Here is a 20,012-nt window from a genome sequence, read left to right as displayed (position 1 = left end):
ATAGTTAACTACCTCACAGCAAAAGTAGCCGAGCCCTACATGCGCTTGCCATGTCTGTCCAACACCCTAAACTCCTTGTTAGGTGGGTGGACAGTGGAGCTTTATTTGGCTAGCTCCTTTTTAGTGGCTGCTGCAACATTAGCATCAGAGAGCGGGCTAAGGAACCTACTGAGGCACTTGGGGATAGACTTGACCATGTCCGGGTCCTTCCAGGCCCAGCAGGAAAATAATTCTGATTTATCCGCCGGAGGAGACACCCAGGACATAGATGGACTCACCCCGAAAGCCACAAGGAACACAAACTCCTCAAACGAAGAAAGCTGGGAGAACCAGCCACCTTTCTGCCTAAGGAGACATCGTCAGGTGGTGATTGGGCAATCCCTCTTCCTCATCGAAACCTGTGTCCTCCATCAGAGACTCCATAGAGGAGCCTATGTGCCTCCTTTTACACTTTTTTTTCTGAGGGACTTCCTCTGTAGTGTGTTCTGGGGAGGTATTGGAAGAAGGTGGGGGGTGCTCCCTGGGCAGAAGTGGTCTGGAGGTTCCTCGGGGGCAGGCTGACCAATGGCAGGCATGATGGGCAGAGTGCTCAGATCCAACAAAGGACAGGGCAGACCCTGGGTATGAGGAGACTGCTCTCTGCTCCTAGAGAAGGTCCTTTCTGCAACCCAGAAGGCTGACAGACCAGAGGAAACTTTCTCCCTTGGAGTTGAAGTCACCGGAGGACAGAAAGCATAGATCCCAGGCCTCCTGACAGAACCATTCCAGAACTGTCGAGGGCCAAAGTCCCAAGGGGAAGTAAAGGATCAGACAAAGTTGGAGCCAAAGGCAACCTCATAACATATGCACTGATGTCACATATCCCTGACCTGCTCTGATCTGACAAGAGGAGCAGGGCTGGTCAGGCACATAGTCGGGAGTTGAGGAAGGGACCTTCCTCAGATCCGATAGACTCTCCCAGGAAACCAAAACCCTGGGTTTCCGAAACTAAGAGATGGATCGGAAACAGAGTCTGCAAAGCAGCAGATGGAGCACTCACGGATCCAAGATGGGACGGAGATGGCAAGTCCTCCCTATCTGTATCTGCGCCCCAAGGAATTTCCACATCGTCCTGTCTATATCGGCTTCAGTGAAACTTCAGGAAAACATGTAGGAAGACACAGAGGAAGCATGCCTGGATTTTGTAGTTGTCTGAAAAACCTCAGTAGAAAGGGATGGAGAGAGAGATTCTACCTGAAAAGCTGGTGGATGGCTCCTAAACGTCGCATCTGAAACCTTTGGATTGAAAGATGAGGTATGTGGAATAGGAGAGCCCAAAATAAGTATAGGACCTTTCTGATCTGAGGCCCTAGGATCCGAATGGGACTTCGATCCACCTGCGGCCAAAGCAATAGGGTCTGATGGGGTCTTTGGACCAGACAGTTTAGTAGTACTAGGATCCAAGGACGATGGATCCAAAGAGGTTTTCAGATTTGATGTCTTTTCGGTTGCACACAGATACAAAGAGGTTGGATCTGACAGTTGTGGTCTTTTCTGACTAGGCTCTGACGACTCCCTCAAAGCAGCAGAGAGGGATTGTTTGGAGCAGACATGTTTCAAGGAGGTTTGAGCACCTGAAGAGAGGATGCAAGTAAAAGGCCTTTTACAACTAATTTACTTCTACGGTCAACTAATCCCAGAGGGTTATAGGCCGCACACACCAGACAATCTGTGTCCAAATGCCTTGGTCCTAAACAGTAGATGCACTTCTTGTGGGCATCAGAATTTGGGATCTCATGCCATAAGTGCATCGCTTAAAGCCTGTTGGTTTGTCGGCCATGAGGAAGCCAGAAACCCTTTACTATCAAAAAGGAGAAAAGCTATAACAAAACATCAATAACAATAGAAATAACTCTGCTTAAACCAACTTTAAGTATCTAAACTTTTAATCTTTTTTTTACACTGTTAAAGATAAAGGAATACCAATGGCATGAAAGGAAGGCAGAAAAGGAAACAAAGTCCCTAACGCCTGTGAAAGTTTAATAATTAAGGGGAGGAAAAGAAAACCAGTAGAATTACTTACACACACACACGTTTGTAAATATTTTTCACAAAAAGACTTCTCTTAACAGAAACTGCCCAAGACTCGGGAACCACATCTGAACGCAATATGCAGCAAATGAGATCTGGAGAGTTAGGGAATGTATAGTGTATTACGGGAAGAGGGAGGAGCTTGAGACTCTGATCCTAAAGTCTGGGAAAAGTGACCGAGTTGGATCAGAGACCCATCAGTGAGAAATAATGAAAAGGACATCATCAGATTAGGGTATTACCACAGAGTTAATTCATTTAAACTAAACTATGTTAATATGTTAATAAGTTAAATAGTGGCAAGGAAACATTTCTCCAGTATGTGATACTCAAGTTGCTACAAACTACTTTATTATAGTCAGTAACACTATAAGAGTGTGCAGGCGTGTACAAGGACCCAATAACAAGTAGGAATGGTGTTCCACTCCCACCAGGTACCCCTCTAGGAGTCTGTTGTGCAGAAGTCGCTCCGAACTCACTCCTATACACAATGTTGACAGACAACATCAGAGAACAGGTCAAAGAGGATAGATCAACAAAACTGCTGTGTGCAATCTATGTGGCACTATAAGCAGACTAATTTCAGAAAATGACTGGGGATTGGAATGCAAAACTGGAGGTGCATGGAATAAAATTTAGTACAGATAAGAGTGGTGAGGGTAACAGCTATGGAAAAAAATCAGACAAAGTTGAAAATTATAACACAAGGGAAACCACTGGGATGGGTTAACAGCTCAGGTAACTAGTGGTGTGATTGAGATGGTCAAAGATACAATTAGAGGTGCTGCAGCTAAGTGACAGAAAGCGTCAAGGACAATGTGTAACAGAATAATGCCAAGGAAGCCGAAACGTAAACTGTAGAGACGACTGGTGTGAAGTGTTTTTGTACAGTACAGTAACCCAGGCAGCGAAAGCAGAGCTTCTGACAGTGTGGAAGAAATAAGGAAATGAACAAACAGCAAAATGGCAGAGTAGCTCCAATTGGGAACGTGTCAAGGAAAACAGATAACAGTGGTTCTGTCATGTATAGAAAAGCAGAATACAATTTGGTAAACTAGTTTTGCAACAGACAGGAAGAAGGCAAAAGGAGATTCTGCCAAGAGATAGGCAGATGGGTTGCATGAGAAAAGACCTGCGACAGCCAGACATCACTGCTAAAGATGATAGGAGAGTAGCTTTGAATCAAGGTTGGTAGTGAAAATTGAAGAGATACCCTAATTCCATGTAAAACTGGGAAAAAGGGGGTTGATAAAGATGAAAATAGTTTGAAGAGCCTGAGCTAAATAAGAAAATAAAAAACATCATAGCACATTCAAAAAGGGAATATCTGTAGGGTATACTAATGGGTTAGCTAAATAGACAAGGATAACAGATACACTACAAATGCTGACAAAGGGACACATTTTTGCCTTGACCAGCATTACTGACTAGGCTTGGAAAAGATTTTGTAGTACATGACAGGAGGGGGTATCAAGGCCATAAACATTTAGGTGAGAAGAGGTGAAGATACAGAAAAAGGACAGAATAGTGATAGACTTTTTTAGCAAGTGCAAAGACTTGGAAGTGAAAAGGCAGTGAGCACAGCATATAGATATTTCTTAGTAATAAAAAATAATTACTCAGTAAAACTGAAGGTGGGAGAACAAGGTGAATAACGCAGTCCCAACAGCGATTTGGGGGAAAAAAGTGTACTCCTGACATACGTGACAATCAGTGCAATTCCAAATTTTTATTTTGAAGAGCCTGCATAAATCTTTTTACACACTGGGGAAAGATTAGCTTTTTTTTTTTTTTTAAAGAATGTTAAGGGGACCTGTGGGTAATGCCAAAAAATGTTCAAGGCTCACAAGTCAGAGTGGCATATTTTGGGAATGTCTCAGACCAGATAAATTTAAAACTGACCTACAGAGTCGTAGTTGTGGCTACCTGGGGCAACAGACTGAATTTGATGTTGTAGATGCTCTTTTTGGGTTATCAGCATCAGCAGAAATTGGTACGAGAACAGAGACTCAGATTTATTTATGTAGGTTTTGGAAAAATAAAACTAAAAATAGAAGCGGGCAGAAGCACCAAATATAAAAGGAAGCAGATCCCCCTATAAGTGATGTGTATGAGCTAGAGTCTTAGGAGGTTCTGTACAAAAGCAGAGCCATGCATGTAAGTAAACAGACACCATGTTTACAAAATCATAACAGGCAAAGTAAGAGAAAGGAATAATGGTGGCAGGTGATTGCAGATGGTAGAAGGGTGACTTCAGCATGGGATCAGAGCCAATTTCCAGGGTTCTCACATTTCCCACCGGTGTTTGTTAAAATTCATTACCTGTATAGGTTTAGGCTGTTCCAATGATGACATTTTCTGTATGTACTACAGAAGTGTATTTAAATGTTTTACTGATGCGTTATGTAGAAATAAACATGATGCTACTAAACACAAAATAAAAGGGGTAAAAGAGGTCATTTCAGAGAACAGACTTATGACAACCATGCCTCAGAACCTACAGACATTGGAAATAGATGCATCCAGCCAAAAATCTGGACATCTAATTAGCATAAAATCTGAACATCAAGTAGCACATACATCTTCCCACTTAATTCTTTTGCAAAATTTTTACCACACAAGGTAATTTAATTTTGCTTCTGAAAAACGAAGTTGTTAATATGCAAGTCATCTTCCTAGTACTGATGTTGTGTGTGTGTCGGTCATGTAGTGCAGTTTTCTGGGTACTATACAGCTTCAAAAAGGTTTGTGATGAGGGGGATTCATAACATTGTGAAGAGCTAAATCAAGTCGGAAAACAGGGAAATATCTCCAAAAATAGGCACATCATCTACACGTCTAAGTTAAGCCTGAAAAAAAATATGTTCCTCTAAAGTAAGAATAGCTGAGAGGACTGATGACAGCATGGCCTTATACAGCTACTAAATAGTAGATGAGACGTATAATGCACATGAATAGACGGTAGATTTATAAACAAATTAGCAGCTATGATTGGGGTCACTTATTTAACTTTTGTATAATCTGGTTGAGCTCTGACAGACTTTAGGGAAAGATCTTCTTTACACTAAGCAGGGATCAATACCTGGAGTGAAAAGAGGGTAGACCACAGTTATCTAAAAATGAAAATATCTGATTTAAATCTGTTGTAAGTGTATGGCCCACACCTATAATGTCAGTGAAATGCAGTGGGCTACATGGTTAACATTTTTCTCAATAGTTGGCACTGGATATGAAGTTTCAACTGCATTTTTTGGGAAATTGGCATCTGCACTTTGTTGCAGATTTTGTGTGCGACTTATTGTGCTTGCTCTGATCACAATATTTTTGCTGTGTTGTACCTTGTAGTTCTGAAAATTGCTCCAGAACTGGTGTTGAGCATCTACATTTGCTTAACTATCCCACCAATCTTCTTTGACAAGAGTTTTTGGTTCTTTACCAACCATGTGAAATATTACCAACTGAGAAAGTCTGGATCTTAGTGTAAAACATCATCAGAAGGAAAGCACATCAAATGAACAACACTACACTCACAAAATACAGACCCTTTCATTATAGAGTACCTAGTATAGGAGTAAAACCCATAGTTTTCCACTGTGTTCAAGATCAAAAATAAGTGTACAACCTGCTAAGGCAATGATACTGCTTACATTCATCTACACCAAATAGTAACTACTCCATAAAAATGACAATCATAGACAGTTATAATGGCCATATCCAGTTCAAAATGTTTTTAGCAAAGAAGACAACTTAACTGAATTAAGAGAAGTAGTAGTATGTACTCACCATAACGTTCCATGTTTGTTGTCCATAATCTCACCTTCATTCTTGCTGGGTGGGTTCAGAACCGAGCATCGGTTCTGACTCGGCCTATTACTAAAGCTCGAGAGCTTCCACTGGCTTGAGACTATACCATATCCCATCATGCTTATGGAAGATAACCCAGATCTTGTTTGCAAAATAGTAACACATTTGAAGTCGTATACAAAATCCTAATGGTAATAGTTATTAGCCTATGTCTCAAGATCAACAAACATGGAACGTTATGGTGAGTACATAACTTCTTAATGTTATGTTGTCCCATCTTGCCTTCATTCTTGCTGGTTGGGACAGCGTCCCTAGCACCTTCTTTCTTGGGCGGCTGAAGGGAATAAACTCTTCAGAACAGTGGAACCAAAGGAAGCCCTGTTCCGGGAGGCCACGTCTACTTCGTAATGAGTGACAAAGGTATGAGGTTTGACCCATGTGGCTGCAGCACAGATTGAGTCCATAGGTAATCTGGCCTGAAAGGCGGTCGAAGTTGACATAGCTCTTGTTGAGTGGCCTCTAATCTTTCCTGGCAATTGTTTATGTTGAGAATTATATGTGTGGGTAATAGTGTCAGTAAGCCATTTTGACACGGTAAATTTTGATATTGGTGCTCCCTTCCTGTTATCTGAGAAGGAGACGAATAACTGATCAGATTTTCTAAATTCCTTTGTTCTATGCAAGTAGAAGCGTAACTCCCTGCGGACATCCAAACTGGTGTAGCATATATTCTGCCTTGTTGCTATAGTTTGGAAAAAACAGGCAGGTCAATGGACTGATTCAAGTTGGTCTCAGAACATACTTTGGGAAGGAATGAAGGATTCTTTCTAACAAAGACTCTGTCTTTGTGAAAAACTAAATAGGGAGGGTGTATGGACAGAGCCTGAAGTTCTGAAACCCTCCTAGTTGAAGTAATGGCTACCAAAAAGGTCATTTTCCAGGTTAGAAATTTTAGTTGGCAAAAGGAAGGTGATTCGTATGGTGGGAGAATCAGAGTAGACAGTATCAAACTGAAGTCCCAAGGAGGCGGTGGTTCCCTTATTGGAGGCCTTAGTAAAAATGTACCTCTCAGGAAAGCTTTGCACTATCTGAGACATTATTTTCAATCCCATGTCTCCTGTGGTAGTTAGATATGGCGGCTAATTGTACTCGTATGCTAGCTGCTATTGCACCTATATTAAAACTTTCTGCTTTCATGAGGCATTAGAATTGCTTTGCTCAATTTGTCTGCTATCATGCTGGACCTCCCTGGAATATGTGCTGCAATCAGAAAACTTTGTGAAGAGACTGCCCCATTGTCATACTCTTTCAGCCTCTCGATACAGGAGGGTAGGATCTGGTTCCGCCTTGTTTGTTGATGTACCACACTACCGACATATTGTTTGTCTGTACTGCAATCGTACCTGGTGGAAGAGAGTTCTGGAATGCCTGCAATGCCAGAAGCACCGCTCTTATCTCTAGGACATTGATGTGCAAGTGGTACTCATGTTCTTGCCAAGTTCATTGGACAGGCTTTCCCAAATAATGCCCCCCAACCCTATCTGGGAAGCATCCGTGGTCACTGTGGCTACTGGATGAGGGAGAGTAAACGGCCTGCCCAGAGTTACCTGCATGGACTGAAGCCACCAGTATTGGTCTTTCTTGCAAGATCTTGTGGGATATGGGTAGCTCCTGAACAGACCATTGAGCGAAGAGCATCCACTGTAGGACTCTCATATGCAGACAGACTCTTATATGTAGACGTGCTAAAGGTACTAAAGTTATAGCAGCTGCATGGTGCCCAAGACTTTTATAACAAACTTCACCTGACTTTCTTTCAATAGCAAGATGGACACTTGATGGCGCAGTGTCTGTACCCTGTCAGGAGGCAGTTTTGCTATCATGTTTTCTGTGTTTAGGTCTGCTCCTATGAATGCAATATGCTGTGATGGCAACGAGGCAGATTTTTTGATTTTTTGAAATTTATGGTAATGCTCAGTTCCAAGCATAGATGAATGGTGGTGTCTCTTGCTTTGGTTAGTAGATGCTCGGTGGTGGTGGTCAGAAGCCAGTCTAAGTATGGAAACACCTGGAATCCTAGATGCCTCAGGTGAGCTGTGACTATTGCCATGCATTTGGTAAACACTCTGGGGGCTGTAGTAAGACCAAAGGGCAGAGCTCAGAATTGGTAATGACTGGCTCCCAGCCAGAAGTATAAACGTCTCCTGGATTGCCTGTTCATTTTTATATGGTAGCACGCATCCTGAAGATTGACTGAGCACATCCAATTGTCTTGTCCCAGAAAAGGAGTATAGACTGCAGTGTCACCATCTGGAACTTTGATTTTTTTAAGGACTTGTTCAGCCTGCTGAGATCCAAGATGGGTCTCCAGTCCCGTTTTCTTTGGAACTAAAAAGAACCTTGAGTAAGTTCTGGATCCGATTTGGTCAGCGGGGACTTCTTGGATGACTCTTTTTCTTAGCAACCTTTGTATCTCTAGGGTTGCTCGATCCCTTTCACAGGGTGGAATGTCTGGGACTAATCTTGTTTGTGGGGGTGGGGTGGAGAAGGGTATGTTGTATCCCATGGATATTACTAACTGTACCCATTTGTCTTGAGTGATGTTTAACCATCTTTTGGGTACAGTGATGGTCTGCCCCCGACTGTTTCCAGAGATGGACAGGCGGGCCTCCTTTCAGGAGCGCTGGAAGGGTCTTCCAGAGAACGTATCTCTGTCGCCCTGATTTTATGGACCCCCTCTGCCACAAGGTCGGTGTCTTCCATTGTCATTTCCCCCTCTGCCCCTGGGGGAAGATTTACCATGGGTGTCTGGCAAAGCTCTTTGGGATATACAGAACCACATTTTCCCACCCTTCTGGCCTTTGGGCTAAGGCCTGGTAGGGAGGGAAAAACGTACTCGCACGGCAGACAGAGGTTTTCCTTCTTGTTCGCACCCGGTCAGAGTCTCTAACTTTTGGGTCAAACAAAGATGAGCCGTCAAAAGGGGCGTTAGTGGAGGAAGACTTGAAGGGCTCAGCAAATTCACAAAGGAGCATCCAAGAATGCGTCCTCAGAGTGATTCCTGTACCAGCTGCCCTACTTGCACCATCAGCTGCATAAGAAATGAGGCGCATAGATGAGCTGACTACTGAATTCAAGGTAGCAAGCTGGGCGGTCACCTTGTCTGGAACCCCCTCCAGCTGTGGAACCTTGGAGGGTACCACCTAGCTCCTTTAGGAGATCCCTCTGAAGTCTGGTAACATGGGTCAAATAGTTCAGCGACCAGAGTGTAAAAGCCACTAACGAGAATGTACACTTCCCATACCTGTCCATCATTCGGGATTCCTTATTTGGCAGATGGACAGATGAAGTCGTCTCAGCCAACTACTTTTTGGTGGCTGCCGCTACCACCATAGCATCTACTGGGACACCTTTGGTTAAAAAGTCTTTGTCCGATGGTGCAGTTATGAATTTGTTGGGCCTCCTGAGAAAGTACAGTTGTGTACACTTACCATAAATGTAGATGTGTATTCACTGTTGTAGTCCTAACAAATGGGTTATCCAGCTATCGGTAGCCCTCAGTCGGCCAGAATACCAAAGGTAAGTAAAAATGACGTCGGTTGTAAAGGACATCAGGGCGTCCGATACAAAAGGAGGCAGCCAATGTCACTTCAGTCTTTCTTGCCATAACTGTCAGGAGCCCCCAGAAAATAAGGCTTAAATCAAAAAACAATTTGACAAATAAATTAAGCCTGTACCTCAGGGAGAAAAGAATAGGAGAGGACCACAAAAAGGGGGAAGGAGGGAGGGAAACCAAGACTGCAACAGTGAATACACACTCTAACATCTACATTTATGGTAAATGTACACAACTGTACTATGCTCATCGTGTTTCACTGTTGCAGTCCTAGCAAATGGGTTGATGACCAAAGCCCAGAGAAAAAAGGGGGGAGGAACCAACAGCATCAAGGGTTGCAGATAATGCCCTGCAACACCGCAGTGGCAAACCCTGCCCTGGCTCTGGAAAACAGAGGCAAATTATAATGTTTTGTGAAGGTGTGAACAGAAGACCATGTGGCAGCCTCCAAAATGTCTTTAGTAGGGACACCACTTAGAAAGGCTGCCGAAGTGGAAGCCGCTCTAGTAGAGTGCGTCCTAACCCCTTGAAGCGGAGCTTTGCCATGAAAGGAATAACAAAAAGTAATGCAATGTGCAATCCATTTAGAAATGGTCTGCTTAGAAATAGCCTTGCCCTGGGCTCCAAGGGCAAAACTGACCAATAACTGTGCTGACTTCCAAAAGTCCTTAGTCCTGTCCAAGTAAAACCTGAGCTGTCTGTGTACATAAAGAGAATGTAGGATCCTTTCACCTCTATTGCGAGGATTAGGTAGGAAGGTGTATGGATTGATTAAGAGTCAGGCTGGAAACCACCTTAGGCATAAAGGAGGGATTAGTCCTCAGAGACTATCTGCATGGAAAATAAGAAAAGGCTCCATGGCCATCAAAGCTTGCAGCTCCGAAACCCTCCTTGCTGAAGTTATAGCCAAGAGGAAGGCGGTCTTCCAAGAGAGAAACTTTAAATCTGTAGAGGCAGCTGGCTCAAAAGGAGGAAGAGTGATTTTCTCCAGAACAAAATGAAGATCCCAGGCTGGAGTAGGTGCTCTTCTGGGAGGTTTTAAACTGCAAGCACCTATGAGAAATATTTTCATCAGGGGATGAGAGAAAATGGGCTGTTCAAGTGAACAATGAGCAGAGATGGCTGAAGCATGGATCTTGACAGAGGAAAAAGAAAGACCACCCTGAAGCAAATCAGTCAGGTATTCCAGGATCAGAGGAAGGGTAGGTTGAGAAGCAGACTCCCCTCTAGCCTGCATCCATTGAGAGAACCTTCCCCATTTGCCAGCATAGTATTTTCTAGTGCTAGGCCTCCCGGCCTCACTCAGCACGTCAAACACCTGTTGGGAAAGGGAGGAAGAAAGGGAAGGAGTCATACAATGAGTCATGCTGCCAAATGGAGAGACTGAAGATGAGGATGTAGAATGTTTCCTCCTTCCTGAACCAAAAGATTTGGCTTCAGAGTAAGATGCCAAGGAGTAAGATGGGAGAGACTGCGAAGCAGCGGATACCAATGCTGTCTTGTCCAGTCCGGAGTTATGAGAATAGTCCTTGGACGTTCGTCTCTGATCTTCACTAATACTCTGGGAAGCAGAGGAAGAGGAGGGAAGGCGTATACTGATAGCAATGTCCAAGGGAAGGACAGAGCATCTACTTTCCAGGCTCTGCTGTGCTGCTGTCTGGTGAAAAAGAGAGGTAGCAGATGGTTGTCTGGGGAGGAGAAAAGATCCACTTGAGGAGTGTCCCAACGTTGAATGATGCTGTACAAAAGACTGTGCTGTTCAGCTGCCACTCGTGAGGATCCAGGGTTTGCCTGCTCAACTGGTCTGCCAAAACAATGAGCCTTCCTGGAAGAAACTGAGCTAGGAGATGTAGGTCCAGGGATGCTGCCATGGACCAAAGATTCATGCTTTGTCTGCACAGGGGGTAAAAGCGAGTCTCTCTCTGCTTGTTGATATACCACATGACCATGGTGTTGTCTGTCCTGACAAGCAGGGTCTCTGGAGAAAGAAGATGCGTGAAAGCCAGTAAGGCCTGCTGAAATGCAATCAACTCTTTCAGATTAATGTGCAGGTGCCTCTGCTGGGCGTTCCAACTTCCCTGTTATGCATCTGCCATCCAGATGTGCTCCTCAGGCGTAGTCTGTAGTCAGAACTTGTGTGGTAAGAGGTGCCCAAAAAGGCATGCCTTTGTTTTGTAGATAGGCTGTTGCCCACCATAGAAACTCCTTCTGCAGAGATGGAAGCAGAGGAATCATTTTGTCCAGGTCCTCTAGAGTGTTGACACCAAATGTTCTTGAGGTACCACTGCAATTTCCTCATATGCAGTCTTGCATAGGGAATCATGAGAATACAAGATGCCATGAATCCCAGAGCTTGCAGGGAGCTGGGATAGGCTTGCCAAATCCTTGAAGTAAACTGAAAGAGTTGTCTGCTTCTCCTGGGTGAGATGTATCATCTGGGCGGCTGTGTTCAGACTCGCTCCCAGGAATGTTAACTCCTTGGATGGTACCATTTTCGATTTTTCCTCAATGAGTGTGTAACCCAGGGAAGAGAGAAGGATCTTTATGAATTCCAGATCCTTTAATAGCTGTTCCTGAGAACTTGCTTGAATCAGACAGTCATCCAAGTATGGGTAAATCTGAATTTTCTTCTGCCTGCAAAAAGCAATGACTGGGGCCAGGCACTTTATGAAGACTCTGGGAGCAGTAGATAAGACAAAGGGCAGCGCAGAGAATTGGTAATGCTGCTCGCCCACTCTGAAACAAAGGTACTGCCTGCAACTTTCCCCGATAGGAATGTGCAGATAAGCCTCTTTGAGATTCAAGGTTACCAGCCAGGAATCCTTTTCTAGAAGTGGTAGCAACTGATGTAGAGTGAGCATTCTGAACTTTGGAATTACTAGAAAAAGAGTTCAGAATGGAAAGATCCAGGATAGGACACCAGGTGCCTTCTTTTTTTGGAACTACAAAAAGCCTGGAATAAAAGCCCTGGCCTACCTGCTGAGCAGGAAATGATTCTATTGCTCCCAGATGAGACAGAGACAACATTTGTTTTTCTACTTCTGCCCTTTGGTTTGGAGGTACGTCCAGGAATCCCTAGGGAGCTGGAAAGAAAACTTGTGCCCTAAGGACACCGTTCTGAGCACCCATTTGTAGTCTGTGATAGTGGCCCAGACATCTGCAAAATGGGCCAATCTTCCCCCTAAAGGGCTCTCCCGGCAAGCAAGAACAGGCAGAAGTTGTAAAAAGTCATTGAGAGTGTTTTGACTGAGATGCAGGCTTGGAGCTTCCCCCTTTAGAAGTGGAAGCCTGCCAATGCCTAGACCTTTGAGGAGTAAGCCCCCTGCCCCCTAGAAGATTTGTAACCTCTAGTCCTGGAACAGTTCTGTCTGCTGGTATCAGGAAAGGTCCAACTCTTGGAAAGGCAATTCCTGCTAAAGCAAGGGGGTTGAACTTGCAGAAAATCCTTGACAGTTTGCATTATCCTCCATCTTCTTCAGTACCTACTCTGCTTAGCTGCCAAAAAGACTGTCTTTATGCAAAGGTACATCCAAAAGCTTAGCCTTAACAGGTTCTGGAAGAGGCTGTTCTCTGAGCCAAGCATGCCTTCTAATAACAGATCCAGTAGCCGTAGCCCTGCTGGAGGCCTCAAGGATATCAAAACCCCAATGCAAAGAATGCTTATTGACCAGACTGGCTGAATTCAGTAAATCCTGCATGTCTTTACTCTCTGCCAAAAGAGGTACACTTGCTATCATAGACTTAATAGCCTCCAAGGTGTGCTTCTGGTACTTCAGCATATGAAATAGACAATTGGTAGCCCTAATACCTAGGGTGGCAGAGGTATAAACCTTCTTGCCCCATCTATCCAGGTTCCTAGACTCCCTGTCAGAGGGAACAGGATTCCTGGTAACAGTGGCCTTAACTCCTTTAGGGCCCTGAGAAATAACCTCTGGATCCACCAACGGATTCATGAAAAGAAACAGATGAGAATCAGGGACTCTGTAGTACCTGTCAGGTTTCCTGGGAGCAGGAGTAACCGAATTTGGAGACACAGAATTTTCCAGAAAAACACCATCAACAACTTCCAACACAGGGGAAATAGCAAGAGGCCTATGCGGAGGTAAATCCAGAAACTCCCTAATCCGTTTCTTGGATTGGGGATAATCCTGACTTTCCCATTTAAAATTATGTTTTCTGAGGGTATTTAAAGTATCACCAAAAGAGAAATCCTCTGGAGGAGAGGATGAAGGGATGGAGTCCGCTGCATCTAAATCCTCAAAAGGAGAAAAAGCCTGAGAAAACTCCTCTTCATCAGCAGAAATGCTGGAAGAATCAGAACCTGAGCAGGACAAAACCAGGAGAAACATCACTACTCATTTTAGGAGGAGGAGGCTGAGAACCCCTAATAAGAGTCAACAATCATCAGCCATTTTAACAATTTGGGATTGAGGGGAATGAGAAGAAGCTGGAGCATGCCCTTTCACAGGCTTACGAATGGAAGATTTACCTGCAAGCCTGAAGGATTCAGAAGGCCTGGCAACTGCCAAAGCTGCAGCAGAGGCTGAAGAAAGAAGTTTGCTGTCAGAACGCAAAACGGAGGCCTCGGACACCGGAGTCAGCTTAGTGGCTCCGGCTCCAGCAGAAGAGGCGACCGGTGACAGGTCGGAAGGCAAAACGGAGGATGAAGGCCTAAGGGACTCTGACTCAATCAAGGACTGCGGATGTACATCTGCAGACTGCACGGACTGAAAAAGCATCTCACTGGCTACAGCCTGCCTGACAACCAACTTAACCTCATCCGAGGACTTAGCTTTCTGAGGCCTGTCGTGGTCCTTATCCTTACATTTCTTCGGAACATCAGAAGCCTGAAGACCGGTGGATGCCATACCAATGAACTTAAGCCAAACTCCACAATGCCTAGCCAAAATCTTAGCCTGACGACAGAGAGTATGCGGATTAAAGGAGGCACAGATATCACACTTGGGAACGTCATGGTCAATGCCTAAATAAATAATGCAATAGGAATGAAAGCCTCTATAGGGAATCCACTTTCCACAGGTAAGGCAATTATTAAAATGTTCTGACATTCGCTAAGGCAAGAAAAGAGGATCCCCAACAGGGTACTTAGCTGTAGTAGACTTCAACTCTTGTAGTCAGAAACCAACAAAGGTAAACTGCTGACCGGTACTCGTGATGAAAAGCTTCTGCTTCGGGCTCCACGGCAAGGAAGACAGAGGAAGTGAAATCGGCTGCCTCCTTTTGTATCGGACACCCTGACGTCCTTTACAACCAATGGCATTTTTACTCACCTTTGGTATTCTGGACGACTGAGAGCTACCGGGAGCCAGATAACCCATTTGTTAGGACTGCAACAGTGAAACACTATGAACATCAGGTTCCACAGATTCTGGAGAGCTCCACGCCTTTAGACTAACAATGTTGAGGAGCTGGTCGAAGGGCGGAGACACCCAAGAGGTGGAGGGTCGAGAACGAAATGCCCCCAGGTATACGGACTCATCCTCAGAAGGGGTAAGGGTCTTCCAGCCACCTCTCTGCTTCTGGATCTCCAAGATGTCTGAGAAAGAGACATCCTCAGAGGGTGACCGTGGGGAACCTTCTGTATCATCCAAGTCTGTATATGAAGTGACAAACTCCTCAGGGGAGTCTACATGTTTCCTCTTACATGTTCTCTTCTGAGGGACCTCCCCGGAGGGATCCTCCAGGGAGGTTTCAGAAGAGAGTGACTCACCCAATGGGGCATCCTGGGGCATCGGTTCTCTGCGCCTGGGAGAGTGGAATGGTAGAGAGGCAGACACCGGCACTTTTGGGGGGAAGAGTGCTTGGATTCGAGAGTGGAGTCATCAGGGGTGACACCACACTCCTCACCACCATGACCCAGGCCCGAGGGAGTCTCCGGCTCCGAAGAGCCAGGAGACTCCTCCTGTACCAAGGAGGTGGGCTCCGAGGCAGATGTAGGCACCAAGCTCACTCACGACGATGCTCTGAGAGGCAGATTCGGAAGCGACAAAGGTCCGATCCGACTCTCCTCCCCGGACCTGACAGGGGAGCGCCGGCTCCCAAACCCTTCGACAGATGATGGCATCGAAGGGGTCGGAGCAGGTCGGGACCGAAAAACCTGGGGTAGGTCTCGGACGTCACGGTTCCACCACAAAGACATCCAAGCACTCTGGCTCCGAAATCACTCGGGTCAGAAGAGGAACAGAAGAAGGGGCAGTGGTAGTCGTCTGTTTCAATTCCTTCTGGGCTGGACTCTAAAGGATCTTGGCCAGAGCCGGTGTCCGAAGCAACCTCCTGACCACCCACTCCATGTCGTTATCCGACAGACTCCTGAAGGATCAAGAGGATGGGGTCGAGGATTTGATGCTTCCAGCCACAGACTGCAAAATAGGTGACTGTGGAACTGAAGAGACAAGCTACAAGTTTGGGGACCGGCTCAATCTATGGCTCCTAGTAATTTCTGAAGAAACTGGTGGAACTGAAGGAGTTGTCTTTTCAGGCCCGAAAGCCTTCCGGTCCGAAGTTGTGTCTTTCGCTAGCTTATTTACCGGCTCAGTAGCAGGAGCCGAAGAAGACACTCTTTTGACTGACTTATCCAACTTTGGGGATTGAGAAGATTTGAAGGAGATCTGGTTCCCTTCCAGTGCCTCAGAAAGAGGAACTTTAAGCAATTCCCTGAGTATAAGTTTGCTTTTGTGTTCCTGCAGGACCCTGGAACTAAACCCATGACAAACAGAGCAAGAGTCTTGTAGGTATACTGCACCTAAACATTAGACAAAACTAGTGTGCTCGTTAAAGACATTTTTTGTGAACAGGAATCACACTTTTTGAAGCCTGACTGCTTCATTTCCTTTCATTCCTTGGACATAATGGTAAGTAACAACAACAAACACTGTCCAGGAAACTAGAATAATAAGAATAACAAGGTTACTATGAAAACTATCAAAACTAAAACTATGTAAATATATATCTAATTCATATTTTTTTTTTTGAAAGGTCACACAGGAAGAGAAAAAAGGGCTAGATAACTAAAGACGATCTCCTCTAGCCAGAGGAGATGTCTCTAACTAAACGACGAAACCTCTTTAGGAAGGGGAAGTAAGCAGAAGGGGAGCCCTCTAATTTAAACAGGCAAGGAAAGAAAAGGCAAACCTCTAACTTAAAACGGGTTCATCAAAAATAACAAAGCTTTTAGTGAAAACGGGATAGGGGAGAAGCTGTAGGCCTAACGTAAGCGAAAGGCCAGCCACAAACACTACAAATGAAAAAACTAGCAATTCACCACAAGGTGATACCTACAACACTAACTACAACAACAATATTTATCCAAAAATTACTGTTGAAAACAGAGTAATAATGAAAAATTATTTTCACTTAGCCTGAGCCTAGTGAAAAGCACCTGATCTAGTTTAGTGGCAAATGAGATCTTGGTTATCTTCCCTAAGCATGATAAGATAGGGTATAGCCTCGAGCCAGTGGAAGTTCTCCAGCTTTAGTAATAGGCAGAGTCAGAACCAATGCTCGCTTCCGAACCCAACCAGCAAGAATGAAGGTGAGATGGGACAACATAACATCACATGTTAACAACTCTTATGGTGTTCACATAAAATCAATATGCTACATTTTTGTCAGTGTAAAAACTGTTATTCATAAAACTCACATTTTATTATATTCTTCCACAAATAAAATGAAGTCATGATTTTTAGGAAAAATATAATTACCACAGCGGGGTTCCTGAGATGATCCTTTCATAAAAAGCATGCAAGGTGCAGCATTAATCAGTTTCTTCAAACGTACACTTAGGTCTTCTTTGTTTGCATCAACAGCACCTACTTGTACTGAACTGGAAGCATGATGCTGAACTTTCTTGGTTAATTCTGGAGCGTGAGCACCATCCAACCTATCAATCTTCTGAGCATTCTAAAGTAACAAAACAACTGTTCAGTAAATGAAAGCAACACACACTATAGCTTTTGCATTAATATGCTTTTAGATTTGAAAAAACTATCACCACCACAAAGAATTTCACAGGTACTACTACCTCAACTGCGTATTGCTGCCTACTATGTCATGGAGATCTATTTTTCCATGCAATCTCTGTATCCCCTCCCTTCCCTCTTCTCTGCCCTTTTTTTAAGAAAGTAAATCTTAACATGGTGAATGCAGAAACCAGACAAAAAGTGGTTCATAACTTGGCTTACAAACTTGAATTATAGCAAGTCAAGACAAAAATGTTTGGAGAAGGGAAGAACTTCAAACCAATGGTTACAGAATCAATTTCTGCTACAAGATATTACAAAGCAAGAACTATCTGCATCAACTTCAGACAAGCACAGGCTTTCACTGCAGTAAAGGTAAGCAGGCAGATCCATTCAGTTATGAAGAGAACACAGATGCCATTTTGCCATGGAGCTACTATTAGACTACTGAGATCCTTCCTACCCTGAAAGCAGGAATACGGGCAATGATTCATCCAAATAAACCAGTCCAACTACCTCAGGGGGCTCCCCAACTGGCCTTGCCTCTACAAAAAAAAAAAAAAAAAACAGAGAGAAGTTTAGAGACAAAAAGGCTTTTTACAAAGTAGTAGGCTCAAGGTAGAGTAAACTAGACTACAAAAAGGGGTCCCAGAAGATCCCCAGAAATGTACGCCACACATTTTGGGATTATCAGACAACAGACAGAGCTATGAGGATGTGATGTCAGCCCAAAGATGAATCCTAAACCATAATGAACCTGCAGATCCAATGAAAGGCAGGGAAGCATGTCAAACATGAAGTCCAAGGCAACTGGAGAGAAAGTTCTTCAAAGAGGAGCAAGAAAAACAACATTTCCAAAGAAAATTCTCAGTCATACAATGCAGAGCCTCAAACATGTCCTCCTAACAAGGGCAGAAGCAATGGGCAAGCAAAATAACCATGAATCCTCTCAGTGGAAAAAACGCCCAAGCAAGGAGGCACTTAAAACATCAAGGACAGCAGTAAATGATCATTGGAGTTGTCAGAGATTACCATCTCAACCAAATTTAGAACAGTGTCCACATGGAAGCCTAAGTAGACTGCCTCCCTGCAGCCCGCCCCGGGCCCCTAGAAGATGTACATGGGGCAAAAAGAAACCCTATGGCAGAGCTGACTTTCATCCAAATAACAGGGAACATTCTTTACAAAGACTGTGAGGGAATTTGTACATCACCCCTCCTTATTTGTCCCAAGACAGAGTTTGATGATCTCCTTGAACACAACAATCAGACGAGGATTGAGGGTGTTTCTTGACATTTGAAGGCAACATCCTTAAAAGATGTTTCTTAAGGAAGATGCCCAAGGAGGTCCAATGGCTTCTTAATCTGGTGTTATAACTTGGGGTGGGGGGGTGAACACAAACCAAACTGGACCTTATAAACCATAAGGATTCCCTAAAATTATTTTTTGTTTTTGTGTGTGTGTGTGTGTGTGTGTGTGTGGGGGGGGGGTCCTGGAACAGAAAGCATCATTAATATTTAATCTCACTGAGGACCTACCACTGTTGGGCTTCCCAAGGAAAGCCTAAGAAGTTGGTAGTGCTTTGTCTTAGCCCTGAAAAAGAAATTATGCATACATGCAAGAGTAAGAGGAAAGCCTGTTTGGCTGCTGGACAGACCAGAACTCGCTGTCAAGAGGGAGAGGCCTGATTCTGCCATGATATCAAAAGTCCCTAAAAGGTGAGATCCAATACACAAGACTCAGGCTCCATTAAAAAAAAAAAAATTAAATCTCAATTAGAGGCCAATGCTCCTTGCACTGGCTTGCTCATGTACACTTCTCAACCAGAAGTGTTCAACTCAGCTGGGGACTTGAGACAGGACCTCTTGTGATATGGACATTTTAGCCCAGATTACTCCTAAATCATAAGTGGATGCCTTCTTCAACTTGTAAAATAACATTGTCAGCTTACTATCTCTGTACCACTACCAAGTTAACCAAATATACAGCATTAGTAGAGTAGAAGGAAATGGAGGAGCTAGTAGATCATGGGGAATGGCAACACTCATACGAGTCATATGTCTAAAAAAAAAAACAAATGACAAGAGGAGGCCAAAAGTAGGTTAATGACAGTTCTAGAACTACAGGTTGTATAAAAAGAATTTATACAGTCTAGGAAATCAAAAATGATTAAGTCATTGTTTGTTAGCTACATTAGACCCAAACTTGAGTATGGAATAACAATATGGAAACTCTATATGAAAACAAGCATGAGTCAACTGGAAAGAGTACAATGGAAATATACCAAGGACATCCATGGATGTGAAAATTTTAATTATTATGAAAGACTAAAATACCCGAACTTGTGAAGTGTTTCTTACAGATATCCAAGAAGAGATCTTATTCAAGTATATATTGGGCATTTACAGACAACTACCTCTGGAAATGTTTAGGGTTATCAAAAAGTACTACAGAATCAGATAACCTAAGTAGAAGATTCTACAGGAATAAGAAGTGTACTAATTGGTTCTCTGACAGAGTAGCTGATGCATGGAACAGACTAA

The 20,012-nt window shown here is 43.9% G+C and overlaps 1 protein-coding gene across 2 annotated transcripts in view; it reads right to left on the bottom strand.

Moving 5' to 3' along the window:
* GLRX3 (glutaredoxin 3) overlaps positions 1-20,012 on the bottom strand; it is a 669,028-nt gene that overhangs the window by 497,323 nt on the left and 151,693 nt on the right. For both annotated transcript variants that reach the window (XM_044056332.1, XM_044056331.1), the window contains exon 4: positions 17,212-17,410. In XM_044056332.1, the coding sequence (XP_043912267.1) occupies positions 17,212-17,410 (199 nt within the window). The remainder of the gene's footprint in view (positions 1-17,211; positions 17,411-20,012) is intronic.

Source organism: Protopterus annectens, chromosome 14.part0, assembly GCF_019279795.1.
Source record: "Protopterus annectens isolate FY-2018-M chromosome 14.part0, PAN1.0, whole genome shotgun sequence".
Classification (NCBI taxonomy): domain Eukaryota; kingdom Metazoa; phylum Chordata; order Ceratodontiformes; family Protopteridae; genus Protopterus; species Protopterus annectens.
The sequence above is the reverse complement of the archived record's forward strand: the minus strand, read 5'-3'. Positions and strand labels throughout refer to the sequence as shown.